Genomic DNA, 24,356 nt, shown 5'->3' with positions numbered 1-24,356 from the left:
ATGCCACATCAGTATTCTTATTCTAAATTTCAAGATTTTATCCTGAATTCTAGTATTTTAATTTAGTATTTTCATTATATATTTGTCTCAAATTCTTTTAATAAAATTAAAATTTCATAGCAAAATTCAATAAAAACAAAACTTTAGTTCAGTCAGCGATTTAAGCTTTTGTTTTTGTTGGCTTAAAGAGCAATTTGCAGCTATAAAAAGGATCCCATTGAAAGGCAAAAATGTGTAAACATAGACCAAAAACAGAGAATGGGAATAGAATTGTTATGGTCATTTGTGGCAATTGTGGCAATTGTGGCTGCAACATACGTTATTCTATTTGGTTTCTTAAAGAAAATAAACGAGTGGTACTATGTTACTATGTCGGAGAAGAAGCAAAACCCTTTGCCACCCGGTCATATGGGATGGCCATTCATCGGAAACATGTGGTCCTTCTTCAAGGCGTCCAATTCACAAGATCCCGATTCCTTCATCGACAACTTGGTTAAAAGGTTACTTAGTTTCTTAAATTCTCTTTTTTTTTTTTTAATATACTTTTGTTCTCACTATTAAAATGCCGTGTCTCACATTTGTTACTATTCCAATGGAACTGGTGTTAACAGGTATGGGAGAGCAAGCATTTACAGAACCCATTTGTTTGGGAGTCCAAGCGTCATAGTTTGCAGTCAGGAACTTTGCAGGAAGGTGTTGACAGATGATGAACACTTTTCGTATGGCTACCCTTCATCAGCAATACAATTAGGAGGGAAAAAATCGCTGTATGGAATTTCAAATTCAGAGCACAGGCGTTTGCGTAGGCTAATAGCGGATCCCATCAATGGCCATCAAGCACTAGCTTTGTACATAGGGCATATTGAAGACATTGTGATCACTTCATTGGAAGAGCTTGCTACCATGAACCGACCAATCAAGTTTTTCAATGAAATGAAGACGATTGCCTTAAAGGGTATTGCAAAAGTTTCCCTGGGTTCCACTCAGGATTCCAGTCTTTGGTCGATGGTGAAATATTTCACAGAATTGTCTCCGGATATTCTTTCCATGCCCATTAATATCCCTGGTTTTGCATTCCATCGAGCACTCAAGGTAAATTTTGCTTAAGCATTTTAAACCAGTCGTCATTCGGTAAACGCGAACTCTAATTATGGAAAACTCGAAAATTGAAATAAATATATAAAATAGGCCAAAAAACAGCTGGTAAAATTGACTAAAGATGAACTAGATGAAAGAAGACGGAAAACAGTAGCAGAGAGGAAGAAAGGAATGATGGATTTACTTATGGAAGTAGAAAACGAGAACGGAGAAAAGTTGGAGGATGAGCATATCATTGACTTATTGCTGCTGATATTGTTCTCGGGTCGTGAAACCGTAGCGCACAATGCAATGTGGGTGACCATCTACCTCCATCACCATCCAGAAATATTGCAAAAGGCCAAGGTCAGATTAGAATTGGTTTTGGAGTACACAAGGATAAACGTATAGAGAATGTATTTATTTCCAATCATTTTCGGACCGTAGAGTGTCGATTTCAGCTGAACTTGGATTTCCATTTGCCTTTCAGGAAGAGCAACAGGCGATCATAAAGAGAAGACCATCCTCCCAGAAAAGTCTCACCCTCACTGAAATCAAAGAAATGGAATATCTACCCAAGGTTTGTTATCTTAACAATCATTTTTCCAGATGATTATATTAAGTCAAATCAAATCAAATGAACTTTTCAACGTGCAAAGAGAGGGTCTAATATATATATATTTGATTTCTATTTCACCTAAAAACACTCGGCTTGACCTGAACAACATGTAGCATCTAACAGGCTTTATTATCTTGATTACTTCAAGGTGATTGATGAGTCTTTGCGAAGAAACTATTTTGCATTCGCAATATTCCGGAAGGTGGTAGCTGATGTTAACATTAATGGTTAGTTTATGGACTTGTGTTCTTCTTTTTACTTGGAAAACATTCCTCTGTTCCTTTTTGTTTTTCTCAAAAAAGATTGTTTTCAAGTTATACCATACCAAAAGGATGGAAAGTTTTGGTGTGGTCCAGGGCTATTTACATGGATCCTAACATTTATTCTAACCCAAAAGAGTTCCTTCCTTCCAGATGGGAGGTCAGTAGAATCAATAATAAATTTTTCTGGTTTTATTATAAATTGATTCTTACACATGATCCTACAAGGCAAGCGTGAACTCTAAAAGCATTAGTAAGTATCTTTCTAAAATATTTTAGCATAATGGATTTAATCTTTATATTTTAATTTTATTAATTTTGTTTTTATAATTTTTAAATTTTAGTCTTAATCCAAACAATAATAGTTAAATCTGTTTGATTAAATTCAATTACTAATCATGTACTATGCATATAATTATAGATTTATTTAATATTCCCCAATTGGACCATTTTAAGTCATTATACTTTTTAAAATTTGAAATTTTAATCTTGACTTAAATGACAATCATTAATCCATTAATTGGATTTTTAGTGAGTAGTATATGAAAATACCAAACTGACATGGCATTACACATACGATAATATGTTTTGTTGCATCAGATTTTGAAAATAGCAAAACCTAATTTAATAAGTTTAACAGTTATCATTTGATGAGGACTAAAATTTTAAAATTAGAAAAGTTTAGGGACTAAAAATGACCAAATCAAAGTGAAATGAATAAATTCACAACTTTCATAAAGTACAAGGACTAATGGCTGAATTTAACCTATATGATATATAGGGAAGGGATTCACTTACATAGGTGTAAAACTTAAGTGATTTTACAATCTATTCATAACTTTTTTATATTATTAATATTTTAACAATCTAATCATTAAATTTATCAATATATTTATACTTGTTATGCATGTAATATCTATATTAATAAATAATTAATGGTTGAAAGGTTTTTATATTGAATAGTTAGAAAATTTTAATTTATACTAAACTTAACATGTATGACGAGCATGAAATACGACAATTGAATTGTTAAAATATTAATAGTATAAATTATTATAGATAAGTGTAAAGCCACTTAAGTTTTACATTGCAAGTGTACCAAATATTTTCCATATATATATATATACATAAAAAATATTATTTAAACCCTTGATTAAGCACAAGTCAACCTGACACCAACGCAATTGGAAAATTATTAAACTACCATTACATATTCAAAATAAGTTATATTCTTATAATGGTATATTTTTCTTTTTACATTCTAAAGATAAATAAAACCAATAAAAATTACATATAATAAAATTTGAATCCATGCCAATAACATGCATAAAACCTTACAACCAATGCTAAATTTTATTTTATTTTTTGTATATTTTAATATTATTATACAAAAGTTTTCACCCACATTGTTATTTAAATATCTGAATGAGTTGTTATTACGAGTCAATTATACACCAATTTGATTAAAAAAAATACTAAACTACCTTTACATATTTGAAATAAGTTATAATATTTTTGTCTTTTTTTACATTTTGAAGATAAATAAAACCAATAAAAAAGTACAAATAATGAGATTTGAACTCATACTATCTACATGTATAGAACTTCTACTTTACTACTACAACTAAAACTTATTTTTTTATTTATTATTTATTGGATGTTATTTTTAAATCAAATATATGTTTTAAATACATGATTTCTATGCGCATATATGTATTCGTGTGCTCAAATTACTAGCATATGTAAATTGTTTTAAAATATCCTTATAAAATATGTAATTATAATTATTTTTGCTTTTGTATTTTTTTAATTTTTAAAAGAATTCATTTTTCTCTATATCACAATATTCTAATTGTTACGATTTAACATTTTTTCCTTCTTCGTCTTATTAAAAATTAAATCCAAATAACTTTTGGTTTAACATGTAAATTATTTTGATTAGACTAAAAAGTATTGAATAATTACATACTTTGACCATCAAAAATATTTTAATTTCCGGATAAAATTATGTGTGAAATTATATGAGCGATGAAAATATGTATACCTTTTTGTTAAATATCATCAATTTTATACTATTTTTTTTTAAACATAAATTATTTTGTACACTGATAGTGTTGGAAAATTTTTATTCAACAGACAAGATTGAAAGCTAATTGAAAATACATATATTAATTAATAAATTTTTATTATAAAATATTATAATATTTATATTTTAAACCATTTATGTGCAAATGTATATAAATTAATTAAAATAAAAAGATAATATATTTATTTTTTTATTGATTTTAAGACTTCAATATTTTTTTTGTTATATTTATACCTATTTTGAATTTAAATTTATATTCTTATATTAATATAATATTACGAACATTATTTTAATTATATTTTTATGAAAATTATGAAATTAATTTACCATACTATAATTTGATAATATCAACATGTATATAAAGAATATTTTTCTTCAATATTCCTAAGAAGATGTTGACTTGCTACTCTCTGTTTCACCTAAATGCAGAAGCAAAGATTCAAAGGAGGATCATTCTTTCCCTTTGGATCAGGAAGTAAAACCTGCCCTGGAGCTGATTTAGCCAAACTTGAAATCTCAATTTTCCTTCACTATTTTCTTCTCAACTACAAGTGAGTTTTTAATCTCTTTTTGCTTCACTATTTATTTATTTCGAAAACAAGTTGCAAAAATTTTCCTCTAATAATTGTTGATAGAAAATGTATGGTTAACATTACCCTGAAAAATGGCTAATATAATATGCTCCAAAGACCTCGACATTCTGACATTAGTTTCTTCTTCTTTTGCAGGCTTAAAGAGCTAAATCCAAAAGCTCCAATCAAGCACCTACACTTGCCACGCCCAGCAGACGACTGTCTTGCAAGAATCATTAAGCTCCCATAATCATCTCATTTGGGATCGAATTCCTTTCTCTGCTTAACCTTAGTTCTACCAAGAAACATAGAGTTTAATAAGATGTTTTCTCATGTGAATCATCGAGTGGAATATGTAAGATGCTTTGTGTTAAGAATAAATGTTAGTTCTTGGTAGGTTTAGCCCTCTCTTGCTTAATAATTTAGCTAATCATAATTAATTAGTGTTTTAATTATAAGTATATAAGAAATTATAATCATTTAATTATAAGTATATAAGAAATTATAATCATACTTGGACCCGAGCCTTCAAAGTTCTAGAGGTCTCTCTCTTGCCATTAAGCGAAGCAAAATTGTACGAGATCTTGTTGAAAATTTGATTCCTTGATTTGAATTTATACAACTTGGCATAGGAAACAAAGCTCCTCGTAATTAAAGGTGTAAGTGTTGAAATTACAGAGTTAGTTGTTTCATTAAGTTGAGACTTACTATAATAATTTAAAACTGAAAAAAAAAAGTAAAAAAAAAATGAATATGAGAAATTGTTTATGCAATTCAAACTTAATTGTATGTCTGTACAACCTCAATCAATGACTAAATTACTATAATCTTTATAGTATAAAAGATGATTTAAGCTTAATCTCACTCGCAATTATAATTATAACTAAAAAATCTTCCAACTAAAACTTTCCCCACATAGTACAAACTGCTAAAATAGTTTAATTACAAACACATTGCACTCACAAACGTTCCTCTTAATGTGCAGATTCATGCTGTCTTAACTCCACACTTAAGTAAAACATGTCTTCAATATATAGGCATTGTAGTCCAAATAAATCCAGGTAGTGTTGTCAAATTGAATTACTAGAGTTTTGTCTCATCTAGACCACTTATTATATTAGAGATATTTATCTATAACTTCCTTTGATAACATATCTTTTATATATGGGAAGATCACCACACCATCATATTCGAGTTTGATTCTTATTTGTTGAGGTAAATGTTTAAAGTGGTTGTCTAAATATCAACTGTAGTGGCCATTATTGCTAACACTGCAACATACTTGTAACTTGCTATATTTGAAGCTGTCAAATTTTGAAACTTTTTTTTTTTGGAGTTTTAAATGATGTTGATATTGTGGAAGTAAGCAAGCCCTGTTGGAATCGTTCTGGGTCGTGGGTTATTCCAACTTTTGCTGCCCTCAACCCCATGGTGTATGTAGATAGTGGGATGGTGGTTTTTGATGGGGAACCACCATTATAAATATCCCAAGCTTAAGGTCTCTGTAACACTCATAACCCGATTCTATCATTGGATTTAAGGTTATAGCGTATTATTGTACTTTACAAAACAATCGAAAACAAATAGCATCAAGTTGTCAAATTAATTAACAGAATTTTATCATAATTCAAATTGGAGTAATACATACATTTACCAGCATTAAATCAAGCCTATGGGACCTTAAAATTAATTTAGAAACAATCAGGGACTAGTTTGAAACAAATTAAAAAGTTTGGGGAAAATTGAAATTTTTCAAAACAGGGGTCACATGTTCGTGTGACACAGCCCAGGCTATGTGGTGCAGGAACATGGCCATGTGGCCAACCGTGTGACAAACCGTGTACCTTTTGAAATAAATCCACATGGTCATGTCGGAAGTTGTGTGCTAGCCTGTGTAGTATTCGAAATACCCTCACACGACCGTGTCACAAACTGTGTGTCAACTCGTGTGAAAACTGCACCTAACACGTTCAGGGCACACGCCTGTGTAGTTTACCTGTGTGAAATACACGACCATGTGTACCCAAAAATAACCTAAAACATACTTAATTCACATCTAAATGCTTAGGTACCTAAACCAATTCTTAACACATAATTATAAGACTTTAAATGTATTTCAATGACACCCAAAACATGCCAAAACAATCATCCTATGGTCTAACCAATGTATCATCAATGACATCACATTTCAAGTACTTACTCAATTCATTTTCTTAACTCGGTATAAAAGCTACAAGTACATTCAAATAACTTATTCTCCATCCCAATTTGCTATACCAAAATTCAAGCCAAACTTACCATCTCATGTCCAACCTCTTATGCTTTACCATAGAATCAAATATGCACATCTCACTTAATTACTTATATCACATCATCATATGCACATTAACAACAACACCAACAAATACTTATAAACATTTACAAATATAATCAATTTCTCCTATTACATGCCATACAAGCCAAATAAAATTTAAAATCTAGCAAAAGACTATCGGATAGTGTGATTTTTCAAGTTGATCTGACCGCTCGATTATCCATAAGACTTATCTACAAGCAAGCAAGACAAAACAAGAGCCATGTTATGGTAGCAGTCTTTACATTTGGTTGTTTGACTTTCTCATTTGGTGTTTCACCCCCAAGTAGTAAACATTGCACCAAGATCCGAAATCTGGAGAATGTGTTCGAGAAAAACCAATGTGCTTGGGGGTTTACTTTGAAGATAGATGAGTTGGTAGAAATAGAAAATATTTCAAGAAGAAATGATTAATGTTAGATAAAATGGAAGAGCTCAAAGGTTTTCTTTATAATTACTGTAAGTGTCGTAAACCTGCATAACTGTTGGGTTTTTCACACACACAAAAAAAATAGAACTAATTTACCCGAATAAAATATGAAGCTCTTGATAAGGCTAGAGCAACAAAGCAATAATTCCGGGTAAAATATGTGTTAAGTTTCAACCAAATGATCAATGAAAACAAAGCAAACAAATTTTGTGTTTGAAAGCTCAAAAACAGAAGCAGAACTCAGAGGTTGAAGGAGAAAAAACTTAAGTTAACTTCTTCTCATTCATCAAATGTTTTAAGATAAAATGTACATATATTAAACTATTACATTGAAAGAGCAATAAATTTTCTGAAAAGTAACTTGCACAAAAAAAGTTCAATAGTAACCTGCTGATAGTCTAAAGCTGCTTAGTCATTGACTCACTTTAAACAGACAAAACAAAAAAAGTTGTCAGAACAAATGTAGGTCAACTGGTACAAAAATATATTTCATCCGGATAACATATGTTGTTTTGCATGTTGCTGTACTTCATCCACGTAACTTACATATGTTGTTTGTTGCCACCTTTTAACACTCCTCCTTAGCTACAAAACAACAAACTCCAATTTCCTTCCTTAAACACTCAAACCTTGTAGCAACCAATGGCTTGGTCAAAATATCAACAAGCTGATCCCTCGAACAACAATGGACCAAGCTGATTTCCTTAGTCAATTCTGCTTCCCTCACAAAGTAATATCTGATCTTGAAATGCTTCGTTTTGCCATGGAACACTGGGTTCTTAGTTATTGCAACAGCTGACTGATTGCCTACCATAATCTCTGTTGCTTCTACTTGACTAACATTCAAATCATCCAACAGCTTTCCAAGCCAAATTGCTTGATTAACAGCAGTAGCAGCTGCAATATACTCAACTTCTACAGTGGATTGAGCTACTGTCTGTTGTTTCTTTGAACTCCAGCTAAAAACTCCTGAACCTAGAGTGAAGAAGTATCCTGATGTACTTTTCATATCATCAACTGAGCCAGCCCAATCACTGTCTGAATAACCAACCAGCTTCAATTCTTCAACTCTCTCAAGCATCACACCATAGCCTAAGGTTCCTTTGACATACCTTAAGACTCTTTTAGCAGCCTTGTAGTGAGCTGTGTTGCAGCAATGCATGAACCTCGAGAGAAGGCTAATAGCATACATAATATCTGGCCTTGTTGCTGTTAAGTAGAGTAGGCAACCAACCAAACTCCTGTACCCCTTTTCATCCACTCGATCATGCTCACTGGTGCTTGACAGTTTCTCTCCTAGTACAACTAGAGTGCTAGCAGACTTGCACTTTGACATGCTGAATTTGCTTAGAACTTTCAGTACAAATGCTTGCTGGCTTATGAAAATACCATCCTCATTCTGATTCACTTCCATACCAAGGAAGTAGGTCATCAAACCAAGATCAGAACACATCTTGCATCTGCTTCTTAAAATCCTCAATTAACTCACTTCTGCAGTCAGTAACTAATAAGTCATCCACATAAAGTGAGACTATCAACAAAGTTTCTTTCTCAGCCTTCTTCATATAAAGTGTAGGCTCACTGATGCTCTTCTCGAATCCCAGCCTTGGTAGGTATGCATCAATCCTGTCATACCAGGCCCTTGGAGCCTACTTTAGGCCATACAAAGCTTTCTTGAGCTTGTATACTTTATGTTCTTCACCAGCAACCTTAAATCCATCAGATTGTTCTATGAAGATTTCTTCCTTGAGAAATCCATTCAGAAATGCTGATTTGACATCTAATTGATGGACTTTCCATTTCTTCTGAGCAGCCAAGGCAAATAATAGCCTTATAGTATCTAACCTTGCAACAGGTGCAAAGGTTTCAAAGAAATCAACCCCTTGTTGCTGACTGTAGCCCTTCACAACTAGTCTGGCCTTGTGCTTGTTCAGTGACCCATCTACATTGTTTTTGGTCCTGAACACTCATTTGACACCAATAACTTTTCTATTTGCTGGCCTATCAACCAACTCCTAAGTATCATTCTTATGGATCATCTTCAGTTCAGCTTCCATAGCTTCTTGCCAGTAGCTCTCCCTTGCTGCTTCATCATAGCAAGAAGGCTCAACCATGGTTACAGTACACCTTTAATAGATGTCTGCTAGTGTCCTAGTCTCTCTGACAGGTACATCATCATAATCACCTTCAACTTCAGCTTCAATCTCAGCATGCTGCAAGTCAAGATCATTTTGGTCCTTCTCAAGCAAACTTGCATTAGTTCCATCCCATTTCCAGTAGCTTACTTCATTAAACTTCACATCCCTGCTCACTACAATCTTTTTGGTTAATGGATCAAAGATCCTATAACCCTTCTTCACACTGCTGTAGCCTACAAACACCCCTGGCATGGACCTTTTTTCAAGCTTAGTCCTTTTTTCTATTGGAACCAGTGCATAGCACAAACAACCAATACCTTCAAGTGTGACACTGTTGGTTTTTGTCCAAACCAGGCTTCAAAGGGTGTTTTACCCCTCACTGCATTAGTTGGCAGTTTGTTCAGCAAGTAAACAAATGTGTTTACTGCCTTAGCCCAAAAATTGTTAGGCATTTTAGCCTCAAACAAAAGGCACCTGGCCATATCAAGAATTGTCCTGTTCTTCCTCTTACAAACATCATTTTGTTGTGGTGTGTAGATGGTTGTTAGTTGGTGTTAAATTCCAGCATCATCACATATTTTTTGGAACCTTTGAGACACATACTCAGTTCCATTATCTAACCTTAAGCTTTTCAGCTTACAACTGGCTTGGTTCTCAACCAGTGCTTTGAACTTGCAAAAGAAGTCAACAACATCTGACTTTTGCTTTAGAAAGCCTACCAAACAGAATCTGGTGCAACCATCAATGAATAGTGTAAAATACCTGTTGCCATTCAGGGAGGTGGTTTTCATAGGTCTACAGATGTCTGTATGGACCAGTTGGAGCCTCTCTTGAGCTCTCCATGCTTTGTTGACTGGAAAGGGCAGTCTGGTCTACTTGCCAAGTTGACACACTTCACACACATCCTTCTTTGGTTCAATACATGATATGTCTTTTACCAGACTCATTTTATGCAACAGGCCAAGTGGCTTGTAGTTCACATGGCCTAGCCTTCTATGCCACAAACTTGATTCATCAGCCTAAGCTACACATATCTTTGGTTCTAGCTGATTCACATCTAAAGTGAAGCTTCGATCATTCATGGCTACTATTACTAACACCTGGTCAGCAGCATCTTTAATCACACAAACCTTGCCTTCAAAAATGAGAGAATACCCCTTCTCTAATAGTTGACCAACACTCAGCAAATTTTGGTCAATGTCAGGTATATAAAGAACCTCAGAGATGGTTTTGTTACCTGACTTTGTGCCAATCACAGCCTTGCCCTTGCCTTTGGCCTCTATGAGTTCACCATTGCCGATTCTGACTTTGGACATAAAACTGGTGTCTAGCTCCCTGAACATACTTTTGTCTGAAGCCATATGATGAGTACATCCACTGTCAATCAACCAATTTTTGTTGACCTTACTTGAGCTTGCAAAACAAGAAGTTGTGAAGACATGCTCTTCTAGTGCTTCAACATCCTCAACAGCCTGAGCTTGGTTCTGGTGCTGTGGCTGTGCTTTTGGCTTGTTTTTGCACACTTTTTCAATGTGTCTAAGCTGTTTGCAACCTCTACACTGAATGTCTGGTCTGTAGCAGCAGTATTTTTCAAGGTGAGTAGTCTTCTTGCAATGAGCACAAGGTGGAAACTTCTTTTTGGCAGCATCTTTCTTCTCTTTCTCTTTCTTTTCTAGCCAAGGCTTCTTGCCTTTGTAACTTGAGCTTGAGCTTGAGCTTTTTCTACACCTAGCCTGAAAAACTCCTTCAGAGTGCTCTTCCATTTTGTTTGTTCTTCTTTGCTCTTGTACATAGAGAGCATTTATCAACTCTGTCAAGGGAATGGTTGATAGGTCCCTCGAGTCTTCCAAAGAAGAGATTTTTTATTCATACTTCTCTGGTAAGGTTGTTATGACTTTCTCAACCACCCTTTGGTCACTAAACTCATCTCCAAGCAGTCTTATGTTGTTGACTGTGGCCATAATCCTGTCAGCATACTGCTTGATAGTCTATGAGTCCTTCATTCTCAGATTCTCAAAGTCCCTCCTCAAGTTGATCAGTTGTTGCTGTCTAGTCTTATCTGACCCTTGAAACTCCTCCTTGAGTTTGTCCCAAGCCTGCTTTGGTGAGTCACAGGCCATTATCCTTGTGAAGATGACATCTGAAACTCCACTCTGAAGACACGACATGGCATTGTACTTCTTGGCAGTGTCCTCACTATGCTGCCTGATTTGAGCTATGGTTGGATTAGCTCTCAAGGGAGGTAGCTCTGTGTCATTTAGAGCAACATTCCACGGGTCATGTGGCTGCAGATATGTCTTCATTTTTACAGCCCAAATGTTGTAGTTTTCACTAACAAAAACAGATGGTGGTGGTGGTGGTGAAAAACTCATCTTTGCAGCAAACAACAAGCCAACAAAAAACAGCTCCTACTTCTTTTCTTTCAAACACTTGTCACTCACAAACAAAACACAACCAAGGCCCTCAAAGATAACAAGCTCTTGATACCATTTGTTGGGTTTTTCACACACAAAAAAAATAGAACTAATTTGCCCGAATAAAATATGAAGCTCTTGATGAAGCTAGAGCAAAAAGCAATAATTTCGGGTAAAATATGTGTTAAGTTTCAACCAAATGATCAATGAAAACAAAGCAAACAAATTTTGTGTTTGAAAGCTCAAAAACAGAAGCAGAACTCAGAGGTTGAAGTAGAAAAAACTCAAGTTAACTTTTCTCATTCATCAAATGTTTTAAGATAAAATGTACATATATTAAATTATTACATTGAAAGAGCAATAAATTTTCTGAAAAGTAACTTGCACAAAAAAGGTTCAATAGTAACCTGCTGACAGTCTAAAGCTACTTAGTCATTGACTCACTTTAAACAGACAAACAAAAAAAAATTGTCAGAATAAATGTAGGTCAACTGGTACAAAAATATACTTCATCCGGATAACATATGTTGTTTTGCATGTTGCTGTACTTCATCCAGGTAACTTACATATACTGTTTGTTGCCACCTTTTAACAATAACACCATACAACTGATGTGGACAAAAATATTTCAGCGAGTTATGATGATTTTTGCACTATGTTTATATTTTTCATATTACGTCTTGATTTATATAATATTTTAAATTTTTTTATCATATTAACTTAACGTAATTATTTTTTTTATATTATAATGGTCTACTGTCTCAATTCATCTAACACTTTAATTAATTCAGTTGTCACATCCAAACAATAATATAAATAACTTTAATTCAATTTTCAATACATAATTTTCTAGTATATGTAAGAGATAAACAGGAACAAGTACTAAAAATAGAATGTAATGGGAAGAAACAACCTGCAAAGTTTGCTCTCTTTTTTTTTTTTTTAACTCAATTCAAGCTAAGATCAGTGATGGTCAGTGATGCTAAATTGCTAACGGTAGCCACTGAAACCCTCATGCTTCACCCATTCATTCACGTGAATTGGCATACTTCAATCCGTCCAAAACTGCAAAATTCAAGTTGGGAAATAATCCAGAAATTGCGTTTCTTTTCCTCCTTACAATAATGTTATCTTTGAATTGAAACCCGTCTACATGAAGAGAGGGTCAGGTGAGGTGAGTCTATTCTCGTAGGCGTATCCAGTACTACTTGGGAAAGTTTCAGTTTCAAGCTTGCAGCCGAGACGCTTCCCATGTTAGGACTTTGAAAAAGGAAAAAAAAGACCAAACCTTGGAGCCCTGGTCAAATTATATATATTGCTTTTCTGCAAATTAACAAGAGAGAAAATTCATTCATACCTAAATGAAAACGCAAAAGACCGCAGAGGAAACATGAAAAGATGATGATGGAAACTACTGTCAAAATCTTGGGCCCTGCTCATGCAACCAAAATTCTTCCAGGCTTAAGCTTATATACCGATCTCGACCGATATGTGCATCCCGTTGCATTGAGCTGAATGGTAAATGAGATTAAAGCCCTAAAGCCAAATTACAGGGTCGTTTTGTAGGAAAAGGGGGAAAAAAACTGGGTTAGAGATCCACCAGCTGGTGGGAAGCCTTAACCGGATGTGTTAACAGGAAAGCCCGAAGGCTGTTCCCGTCCCTGTCAGGGGAGATGCCAACCATCTCTCCTTTCTACGAACACAGCCGAAGTGCAACGGAAGGAGCTTTATATATACCTTGAATTTATTATTCTTAATCAATGTGGGATTTCTCACCTACAGAAATGGAAACAAGAGGACAATTTTCTCGAAAGGAAAACGGTTCAAGTTTTCTGTTCTTTCTTAACACCGTAAGTAAAGAAGCAGCAAGAGGTTTTATTTTATAGTACATCCATTTTTATTCAATGAAGAAAGATCACAACCCTTGGACAACGGGAAAATGTGATGATATGAAACAACTAAACATCAAATCGATAGTATAGCAATTTTGATTTCTATTCCAAAAAAGAACAAAATTTATTTGAGCAGAGGGATGATTATTTGAAAAATACATAATTATCATAATTAGGTACACAAGCCATGACTTATGGATGATTATGAAGAGCCCTTCCTTCTGGATTTCAGCAAGGCTTTAACATGATCTTTTACTTGCTTTTGGACAAAAGAATAGGGCAGCTTATCAATAACCTCAGCCCCGAACGAAAAGACAAGAGCCTCTCTAGCAGTCTCCAAATCAATCCCTCGTGCTTGAAAGTAGAAGAGTTGGCCGTCTTCTAGGTCACTTATTGCAGCTCCATGAGAGCACTTTACATCATCAGCAATAATTTGGAGATTGGGTTTAACATTTACAGTTGCTCGAGGTTCAAGAAGAAGGCTCCTTGTTAGCTGCCCTGCATCCGTTTGTTGTGCATATCTGCAAGAGAAAACAAGTATATGAGACCAAATAAACATAGACATCCATGTTCTTCGAGTTAATAGCAACACTGTTGTTTAGGTACCATCCACAGGAAAACAACAAAGGGAAAGCAATTTTCCAGGATACTAGGAAGAAAAGAATGAGAAATTAATGGGGGGAACAGTTTGGGGATTGGGGATAAAGAAATATATAAGCCCTTAAAACTTCAATTCTCAGCAGCTCATTTTCTGATAATCCTAACATGTTATGTCCCGAAATTATCTTTCCCCATTCAGATCAAATTCCCAAGCTTTGTCATGCTCACATATTCCCTCCCATTCCATGCGTTGCCACTAGCTCTCCACCAACTCAACTAATGCTGCAGTAAGTTCATTACTTCCCTTTTATGTTTACTTTTACACTGGCGATCCACTTCTTGCCAGCATTTAAAAGGCCAGTGCAATAAAGTATCTTTACAATAGCTACTCCGATAAGAGAGTAACTTAACCCACCCTAAACTCACATTGTTTTCTATTCAACTGTGGAAAAAGACTCAATTCTGGCAACCACTTCTAGAAGTCACATGAGGCGCCAAGACTTCTCCCCAATTTGGTTAATTTACACACAGCAATGAGCAATGATTGACACTTCAGAAAATAAAAATAACTGCAGGAGAATCACTGCTAAAGAGAGTAAATAACTGCGCCAAGAATCACCTCAATTTGGATAATTTACACACAGCAATGAACGATGATTGTCACTTCAGAAAATAACAATAACTGCAGGAGAATCACCTCTAAAGAGAGTAAATTAAAATCCAAAACGGAATGAAAACAACCAACAAAGTTAACCCTAGTAGCGAGTGGCAACAGCTATCAAAAGTAGATTAACTTTTTAGGCTTTTTCTTCTGCATAAATTTAACTTCCTGATCACCATATTCATTAGCATGACTATAATAAGTACACTCTTATAATAAAACTCATTCTACGGAGAACTGGAGACCATTACAGGAGAATGCTTTGCAGTATTTTCATGTACAATAGGCTACAATGTAAGCATAAAAATATTTAATAAATAAATAAATAACACACAACAGCCTTACTTGTTCACCTTCACATTCCCATCAAAAACTGCCTGCCCAGATGAATGAGCCACGATACATTTGTGAAGTTGCTGAGAATAACCTCGTGGATGGTCCAAAACTATTCTACTGTGTAGGTCTTGAGTTTGATCACCAACACTCAAATGAAATGTTGTCAACTCAGTTACTGTATCAGAGCCCAATTGTTGAACATGGACATTATGCCTGCTCAATTTTCCACCTGTGCTTACCTCCACAAGCTCATAGGTACTAGTTTTTTCCTACACATAGCCAGTAAGATTATTAGAATACCACTGAGTAAATCGTAGGCATATATTTAGATTCAATCCACATAATATTTGGGTGGCAGACTTCTTGAACCTGAATACAAGGCTAAAGCCATTCCAAAAGGGATTAAATTGTGAACATTAACTGAGATGAGATAAGAGGGGTGGAAGTATGTGCTATGAGGTAATAACTAGGAGTAAACGATCCAAATTTACATTTCCAAGGATTTGATCAGTGTTGTCAAGGCGCTAGGTGTGCTTCTCTGTAAGGCAATAGGGCATTAAAAAAAGCCTGCCTGACTGAATTTCTCTTTAATTTCTTTTATTTTTCATTGTTTTCATTTTATATACCTTTACTAGTAAGAAAGAGAAAAAAATATCAAACTCTATAATTCTCGATATTTAAGCATTCAACAATGACCATATGGAAATCATGCATATTGACCAATAAACAAAATTGCATGCTTTGTAGATAAATTAGACCTCACTTTAGAGTTTACTATATATCCTAAGATTTATTTATATTAGATATACACACACACCTGCAAAAACTCACACACACACAGATATATTGTGCTTTACTTCACTCAGGCAAGTGTGTTTTTTTCCTTGCGCCTGCAGCAATATAAGGATTCTAGTGCCCAAAATGACCCTTGACAACACTGGATTTGATCAGTTTGCTCTCATTCTACTCTATCTATTTCCACATTTAACATGGCGTTCATTTCCTCTCCTATCTCCCTCTTCATTTATACCTTAAGCATTTGTTTCACAACAAATATGGGAAGTTTGTCCATCTTAATATGCAATAAAATTTTTTTTTTCGTTATTAGAAGGATGAATTGCATCATTTTTTGGTTCAAGCTAGTTTCATCTGATGCAATATAACATTTCAGACTATATGATCCGCATTTATGGTGGGTTGAATAGGTGAGTAGTGTGCACCATGACTAGAAATTTAATCTCTACCGAAGCATCAATCCCCCCATCCTAGCCAAGTCCACAGTTCCCAAGACACCAATTTCCTGATATTAATTCTGAATAGGTAAAGGAAAACAAAAGTATGGTCTTGATGATGCCGCTAAATTGAGAAAAGGAAATTTACTAATGATGGATCATCTTTCAAGAGATATCTATGGAAGCCATTTGGACTTGAATTTCATATTTGTTTCTGCTGCATCGCAACCTTTCTGTTGTCATCGTAAATAAAATTTCATTCATTTGCCTAAAAAGTACTTCCTCCATGAAGAACTATAGACCACTATACAAGCATAAATGAAGCTACTCACTGAACTAGCAAGTTATACGCTAGCTTCACAAAAAAACAATAAAATTAATTCAAGAAGCAATAACATCAAATTTACCTGCCGGACTGAAGTCCACTTGATATGAGCAGCACTCAAAGATTGCTTTTGCACATAAGAGTGGCTAACTTTTCCACCTTCTCCGACCACCACCTCCAAGACTGAATTAGTCCAATAACACTCACTCCCTACTTTACCAACGAACTCCTCAACAATCCCGACTTCCCCTCCTTTCTCAACTAAGACAAACACTCTCGGATTCGAAAGCGGCATCTTTTTAGACCCCTTATCAGCTCCATCAACTGCAATATACTTTAAATAAATAGGATTCCCAACTCTACACCCTTCAGGCACATAAACAACCATCAAATCAGGTGCCCCCAATCCATTAACAGACCAAAATAAATCACCCCATTCAAAATCACCTAAAAGTTCACATACCCTTTTGAGAATTCCCTCTGAAGATAACTTTGACAAGCTACCTACATATACCCCATCAGGCAAATTTGATGAACTAAAAGAAGAATCCACAAGAAACCCATCAACAAAGTTGAAACTTTCAAACTGGGTATCTCTCGAAACCTCCAACAAATCAAGGGAATTTGGTGGGTGAGAAATTGGGTTTATATCTGAATTCTTGATAAAAGACGTATCTGTGAAGCGAAAAGACTCGTCTTTCCGAGAGGGCCATTGAGTTGAAAGAAGGGTTTCAGAGGAGTTGTCTCTAAGCTTTTGAAGTGGCAAAGAAGAAGAAGAAGAAGGGAGAGAGTCTTCTAATGAGTCAGCTAATTGGAGAACAAATTGATCAGTAAAAGAAGCTTGTGGAGACTCTCTAATTGTTTGGATAGAGAGTTTGGTTTTGGTTCTTTTGGGTTTAAGGTATGGCTTTGAGGTCGTGAGTTTCGGAGTAAAGTGAAGAAGATTTTGGTGAGTGAAAGTTAGGGCAGCCATTGGCGAGCGGCTGAGACCTGTGGCATTTTGGACCAGGAAAAGTTTGTATATTTGTAGTTAAACGGACAGAAAACAGGAAAATTAGATTTCCACCCCCCTTTCCTATTAAAATTGCTCAATGTCCACCCCCAACTATCCTCCGCAGTCGGCATTCAAATACTTGAAATCTTAACTAAAAAACTTCATGTGCAGCATTTAAATTAATTATTGTTCGGTGAAAATTGAAATTTTAAAAATTAAAAAATATAATTATTAAAAATAATTAAATTAAAGTACATGTATTAAATCTGTAACTATCACAAAGTACAGGAATTAATAGCATAACTTAACCTCAAAAATTCAATTAAACCCCTAATTGAAGGCCACAATCAATTGAGTTTTTAATTAAAAGTTACAATCAATTAAGCCCCTAACTTGGAGAAAACTCCAAAAAACTGATGCTTGAAAAATTCAATACGAATAGTGATAAGCTAAATGAGATTCTTGCTACTGTTAGGTGAAATCCAAGAAAAAGTGAACTTAACTATGAGTAGAAGAAAGGGAAATCACTAATGAAAATTTCAACGGTGCTTGTGAAGGCCACAAATTGTACTGGTAGAAGTGAATGCTCCAAGAAGCCTATGTCGATTCAACATGTGGAGAAGGTAAACTCTAACCATAGAGTTATTTGTCATTACTACACCAGAAAGGGATTTTGTTGGATCACAAGAACATGAAAATCAAGTTATTACTAAAGTGTTTGGATTGAAAGGAATGGATGAGTGCAACATTAATCTTCATAACGAGTACGAAGAGAAGAACTAGATGAAATGAAAGCAACAATAGCAAAGATACAGGCCAAAAGAAAGTAAGACAGGCGAAGGTTCGAGGAAGTACAATCCCAAAATGTGCAACTTCAATATTTTGTTAATCATATACGTTAGCTTGTTTGTGTTACCGATTAAATGTTAAAAACATTTTTGGTTATCTATTATTTTCACATGAATTTCAAACCTTTTCAATTGTAATTAATTTAATAGTTTTTATTTGGTATTTGAAAACCATTATCTTATTGTGCTTTAAATATTTGTAAATGTGTATTAAAAAAATCCCATGAATTGAAAAAAATACAATACAAAAATGTCACTGAAAGTGTATTCTAGGGCGTTAGTATATAAAATGCTAAATATACAACATTTTAAAAAACGCCTCTAAACGTATTATTCGCGGCACTATTGAAATGCTACTAAAAGTATATAAAACGCTGCAAATTTGTTCAATGAATTTACTGGCGACACTTTTTGCGGCGTTTAGAAACGTGGTATATCCCTATTTTGCCGTAGTGATGTATGCTGCGGAGCTCTCTCCATAATCAAGGGGCTGATTGATTGTATACCATTTCACCAAGGCCGCTTTGTGTTTATTATCCAAAACCCTTCAAATGAAGTTCCTTACCAATCATTCAATCTTCTTTGCAAATTTCATTTTTATTCTATAAATTCTGAGCTTTTTATTTGATGTTAATCCATATCAATACAAACCATCATCAGTATCACTTAACATAAGCCTAATAGTTTATCCATCGCCAATAACCCAAATTTCCCTTCCCTACCCTTCTCCCATTTTTTTCATTTGAGCGCCACTTCATGTCCAGGATCTTCATCAATCTTTCATAGTTTTTTTTTTTTGTCAAAAATTTTCATGTATTCACTCTTTGCTTTTTATTTTTTATTCTCATAGTTGTTGATACATTTGGTTAAATTCTTTCAGAGCAAGGAATCAGAAACAAAGAGGAAAATGAAACCTCCCTTTAACACATCTGTTGACTTTTATTAAACCGGATTAGACCTCAGGTCGAATTCCAAGTCGTATTATAATTATATAACAATAATCATCATCAATGTTAACAAGCAAAACATTATCATCAACTACACTCCGAGCACCTATCTCATTTCTTCTTTTTTATCAATTTTATTTTAATTTTTCTTTGGGTAAGTTATTGGGTTGGGTTGGGTTGGATTGGATAAAGTTATGCCCAAAGTAAATTGGGCCAAATGTATGAAAATTAGAACAATAACAAAAAAAAAATTATTAAACTCAATTCAAGCTAGGGTTCTGATATATTTAAAGTTAAAAACATTTTTCCATATTTAACCAAAAAAGTTACCTTTGTGTACAATGTCATTTGTTGACTAAGACCAAAAAATTCTTAAAGCAAATATTGTTCTTAAATCCAAACTCCTAATAGTTTATTTAATGTTACTCACCCACATCATATAATTCTTCTTTTTTAAACATATGTACACAACCTTTCAACTATATAACCCACAAAACCTTACTTCTCTATTATAGTTAGAAATGTGATTTTAGAAAAATGTTGTTAATAACTATTATAAAAAAAGTGTGATTTATTAATTTTGAGTGTTTAATATTGTTGTAATAAATTATGGTGAAATTTTTTTTAACCATTACATTGGAAAGTAAAAAAATTAATTAATTTAAATTATATTTAAATAATTTAATATAAGGGTATATGAAATATAAATTTTAAATAATTTTTAAGTAATTAATTTAAATTATTTTTAAAACTAATGATACATAAAATATTTAAAATTCAAATATGATGATAAATTATATTTAAATAATTTAATGTAATGATATTTGTAAGTAACATTTAAATAATTTAATATAATAAAACATAAAATATTTTAATAATTTTAATATAAATGATATATAATTAAATTTTTAAATATTTTTTAAATAATTAATATAAATAAAAGTATTTAAATATTTTCACCTCAAAATATAAAACTCAAAAATAACTAGCTAATTTTTAACTTTTTTATATTTTGGGTGAAAAAATCACTTTCTAACTCCAAAAAAAATTAAGTGTATTAGCTTTTAAGGTTGAAAAATGCATTTAAAACCTCAAAGTAACCAAAAAAAAAACAGGGGCCAAAAAAGAATACAAGGATAGAATTCTTAGAGAGTAGACATTTCAATGGAAGAGACAATATCACCTTTTTTATACAATTATTTTAAGAAATTAAACAGGTAAAACAGGTGATTTTACTTCTTTGATATGTTTAATCTTCATTTTCTAATTTCACCAAAAGAGTTACTTTTGTCTACCATGTCATTAGTTGACTAAGAAAACCAAATATTATTCTTACATTCAAACTCCTAATTGTTGAATATTTGAAAATGGATTGTTTAGGTTTTTGTTTAGTAGTGTGAAAAGTAAAATACAACTCTGAAGGGATAGAAAAATAAAAAATATTTTTTTATAGGTTGTTTAGTAGTAAAGATGGAAGTTGATAGAGTTGAAAAATGAAAAGAAAAAAAAATGAAATATTTGAAGAATGTATAATTTTAAATTAACATACATATCTAGATCTATTATGGGTCAAGTCACCTCGTCTAGGTCTAGAGACCCACCTGAAAAGTAGAAGAGTTTGAGAAGAAATATAAGCCCGCCAAATGGGTTTGAATAAAAAATAATGTTTGTTTTCTAAACAGGTTAAGTCTCTAGTAAAATTTTTTGGTCTGACCTAAATTTGCCTAAAAAATATTTTCTACTACTGTTTGCTATTGTTTTGTTGTTGTTTTGCTGTCATTTTACTATTATATTGCTACTATCTTATTATTATAGTTTGAATATTATATGACTCTTGATTTTATTGTTAATTTTGCTACTATTTTAGAGCCATTTTGCTTACTAAGTTGCAACTATATTAGTATTATTTAAGTATAAAGATTTTTTAATGCATTTTCAATTGTTGAGAAACATTTTTTTAATATTTTGTAGTGTATTTAAGATATTATATTTTTTAAATTTATTTTTATATAAAAAATAATATAACAAAATTAAATACTGGAGGACCGAGACGAGCTTGGGCAAAACTTCATGCTCATTTTTCGAGCCTAGCTGAGCCTAAAAGATGAATATAAATTTTAGCATCGATCCGTCTCAAATTTAACCCAATTCATAATCAGATCTATACATATCTATTTTATTTTCTCTAATTTTATTTACATTAAAATGGAAAATAATTTTCTCGTATTGGTATATTCAAATTTTGATTTTTTTCAATTCCTTCCTTTCATCTCACAATTATTTTCGCGATTTGACTGTCAATTATATTATTGCTTTCATGTTGCAACATGTGGGGTACATGATGAATCCTTAGCCTGTGATATATTTTTTTCACAGTTCATATTCATAGATACCCATAACAGAACAATGATGATTATATTGTGCTTTAATTTGGAAGAGGGCTCAAAAGTAACCTTGTTTGTCTTATTTGCCTAAATAAGGAAATAGTGTTTGGAGGCTCCTAATTTACTTTCCAAATAACCTAATTATTGAGGACTCCATAACTATTATGTATGTGTATACTTCCATAGATGCAGCCAAACACATGATTTTACATCACTTTTGCTTGGCCTCAGTCGATGAGTCCATCGTAGGTTTGGTGCAGTGTCAAGTTTTTGAAACTTTGGTTTAATTTGTTTTACGTGACTCAGATTTCCCACAATCTCATCTATGGGAAAGAAAATGACTGGCTGATGTCTTGATGAACTATTGTTCATGAATCTCTTAACCCCTAAATCACCCGATTTAATTAGGAAGACATAATTAAACCAAAAATATTAGCGATTTGATAGTTTTTAATCAAGTAAGTAAATACTCAAACCTCATATTCAATGGCGGAGCGTAATAGAGATTCTGGGGCCATTAGTCCTTCTAAAATGATAAATTTTTAAATTAGTAATAGTAAAATTGTACTTTGACATCAAAAAATAATAAAAATTTAATTAACCCTTTAAAAATTATAAAGATATAAACTATTAAAATAATAAAATCATATTTTTACTATTAAAAAATATACAATTTAATTTCAACCTTCAAAATCTTCTTCCTGATTCTATTATTGCGCGTATCATAATCTCGATTACAAGCATATAATATGCACTTATCATTTCATGTTGAATGATATTGAGTCGTCTAATCATATTCAATACCAACCATTTTCAGCAATTACAAAAAACTAGGGAAATCCTTTATATGTCTAAAGGAACATTTATTGGCAGCACACATTAATAGGTGAGATAGCTGTTGATTGTTGAAGGAAGAAGCTAGCATAGCAAATTGTGCAAGGGGAGGGCCGAAAGCAGTAAGAGAGAGGATAACATTTCATACTTCAATTTTACAAGTATATATATATATATATTTAAACCTCAATTTAAATTTGTGATGTTTATTAAATTACTTTAAATTGGATGTAAAAATTAAAGTTTATTAACTTTAACAATGTAACATACACATGGATTACTACATGAATGTCATGTTAGTAATTAAGTAATTTATTTTAATTTTAAAAAATCAAAAATTATTATTTTTCATTAATTTTATCATTATACCACAGAATATTGAAATTTAAATAATTAAATAATATATATAAACAATGGTTTTGTCACGAATATTAGGAGTCCTGTCTTGGGTTTAGTGTGTGCTGCAAAAATCCTTCAATCAATACTTTTCCATCAATCTCTTAGGTATACTTTTTTTTTTCTTTTTTGGAATAAAAAACATATGGATTACGTTCAACAAAGGAATTAGAAACTTGCATTTTCAGTTTATATCAGAATGATCAATAAAAGAGGAGCACATGGAGACACAAATATGAAACAGCAAATCAGAGACGAAAGTAAGATGTCCATGAATCTCTGGAGTCTCCATTGCAACCAATTGATCTCTGCATTCCAATCTTGTGAGATATTATAGTGATCTAATCACAGCTAATTAAGGTGTCGATGGCTATTTCCATTAAGGAACCATTAAGGTCTAGAGCAAACCCTAATCTTTAGAGCAAGGTTGGAAATGGATACTCATACATAAAACTAATCCTAATCAACAAACCACTATAGTCGAGGGATCTCTCCACCCCAATCAACGCAAAAGGGGGGGCTCGAAAGATTAGGAACCTAGAAAACAACATAAATAATATGGAGAAGGTTGCACAATAATTCTTCTAATTAAATAAAAGTATATGATCAAGTTGTTGAAATATGATAACTCTAATAATTAAAATAGGGTAATGAAGGTTAAGGTATGGCCTAGGTCCCTCTATTAAGATAGTATGTGTCGTCTCCAATGATACAACAAACTTAATCACATATTATACACTTTGTTAAAATGTACAAGTTAAAAAGTAAAAACTTCACCAAAATGACACTTTTTCACACAATATAATTAACAATCTTAAAAAAAAATAAAATAATCTTTAATAAAAATAACAAGTAATCAATTAAATTAACTTTTCCTTTTAGAATTGAATACCCTAAATCATAGGCGATTTTAGGGGGGCTGGCATGGGCCTGGCCCCCCCTAAAATGAAAAATTGTC

General features: G+C 33.0%; 2 protein-coding genes and 1 non-coding gene across 4 annotated transcripts; 1 reads left to right on the top strand and 2 right to left on the bottom strand.

Annotated features, from left to right (window-relative positions):
- The first annotated feature begins 258 nt into the window (after nucleotides 1-258).
- LOC107919125 (beta-amyrin 11-oxidase) lies at nucleotides 259-5,060 on the top strand. The gene is made up of 8 exons (XM_016848652.2): nucleotides 259-500; nucleotides 612-1,092; nucleotides 1,189-1,443; nucleotides 1,568-1,657; nucleotides 1,845-1,927; nucleotides 2,011-2,116; nucleotides 4,472-4,593; nucleotides 4,771-5,060. Exons 1-8 carry the CDS (start codon nucleotides 259-261, stop codon nucleotides 4,862-4,864), a joined length of 1,473 nt encoding a protein of 490 aa, XP_016704141.1. The 3' UTR covers nucleotides 4,865-5,060.
- Nucleotides 5,061-13,525: 8,465 nt separating this feature from the next.
- Nucleotides 13,526-13,652, bottom strand: LOC121205470 (U6atac minor spliceosomal RNA). Its single transcript, XR_005900547.1, has one exon. It is a non-coding gene; the product is annotated as a U6atac minor spliceosomal RNA (small nuclear RNA).
- Nucleotides 13,528-18,138, bottom strand: LOC107920300 (protein ABCI7, chloroplastic). Of its 2 annotated transcripts, none has more exons than XM_016849935.2 (3): nucleotides 17,078-18,138; nucleotides 15,448-15,707; nucleotides 13,528-14,362 (listed from the first exon to the last, which is right to left on the bottom strand). In XM_016849935.2, the coding sequence occupies exons 1-3, from the start codon at nucleotides 17,966-17,968 to the stop codon at nucleotides 14,044-14,046; spliced, it is 1,470 nt and encodes a 489-aa protein (XP_016705424.1). In that variant the 5' UTR covers nucleotides 17,969-18,138; the 3' UTR covers nucleotides 13,528-14,043. The 2 variants fall into 2 exon arrangements, with proteins under 2 accessions (XP_016705424.1, XP_016705425.1); XM_016849936.2 differs by having other exon boundaries at nucleotides 15,456-15,707; nucleotides 17,078-18,104.
- Nucleotides 18,139-24,356: the final 6,218 nt, after the last annotated feature.

Source organism: Gossypium hirsutum, chromosome A08, assembly GCF_007990345.1.
Source record: "Gossypium hirsutum isolate 1008001.06 chromosome A08, Gossypium_hirsutum_v2.1, whole genome shotgun sequence".
NCBI classification, from domain to species: domain Eukaryota; kingdom Viridiplantae; phylum Streptophyta; class Magnoliopsida; order Malvales; family Malvaceae; genus Gossypium; species Gossypium hirsutum.
This window is presented reverse-complemented; position numbering and strand designations above follow the sequence as displayed.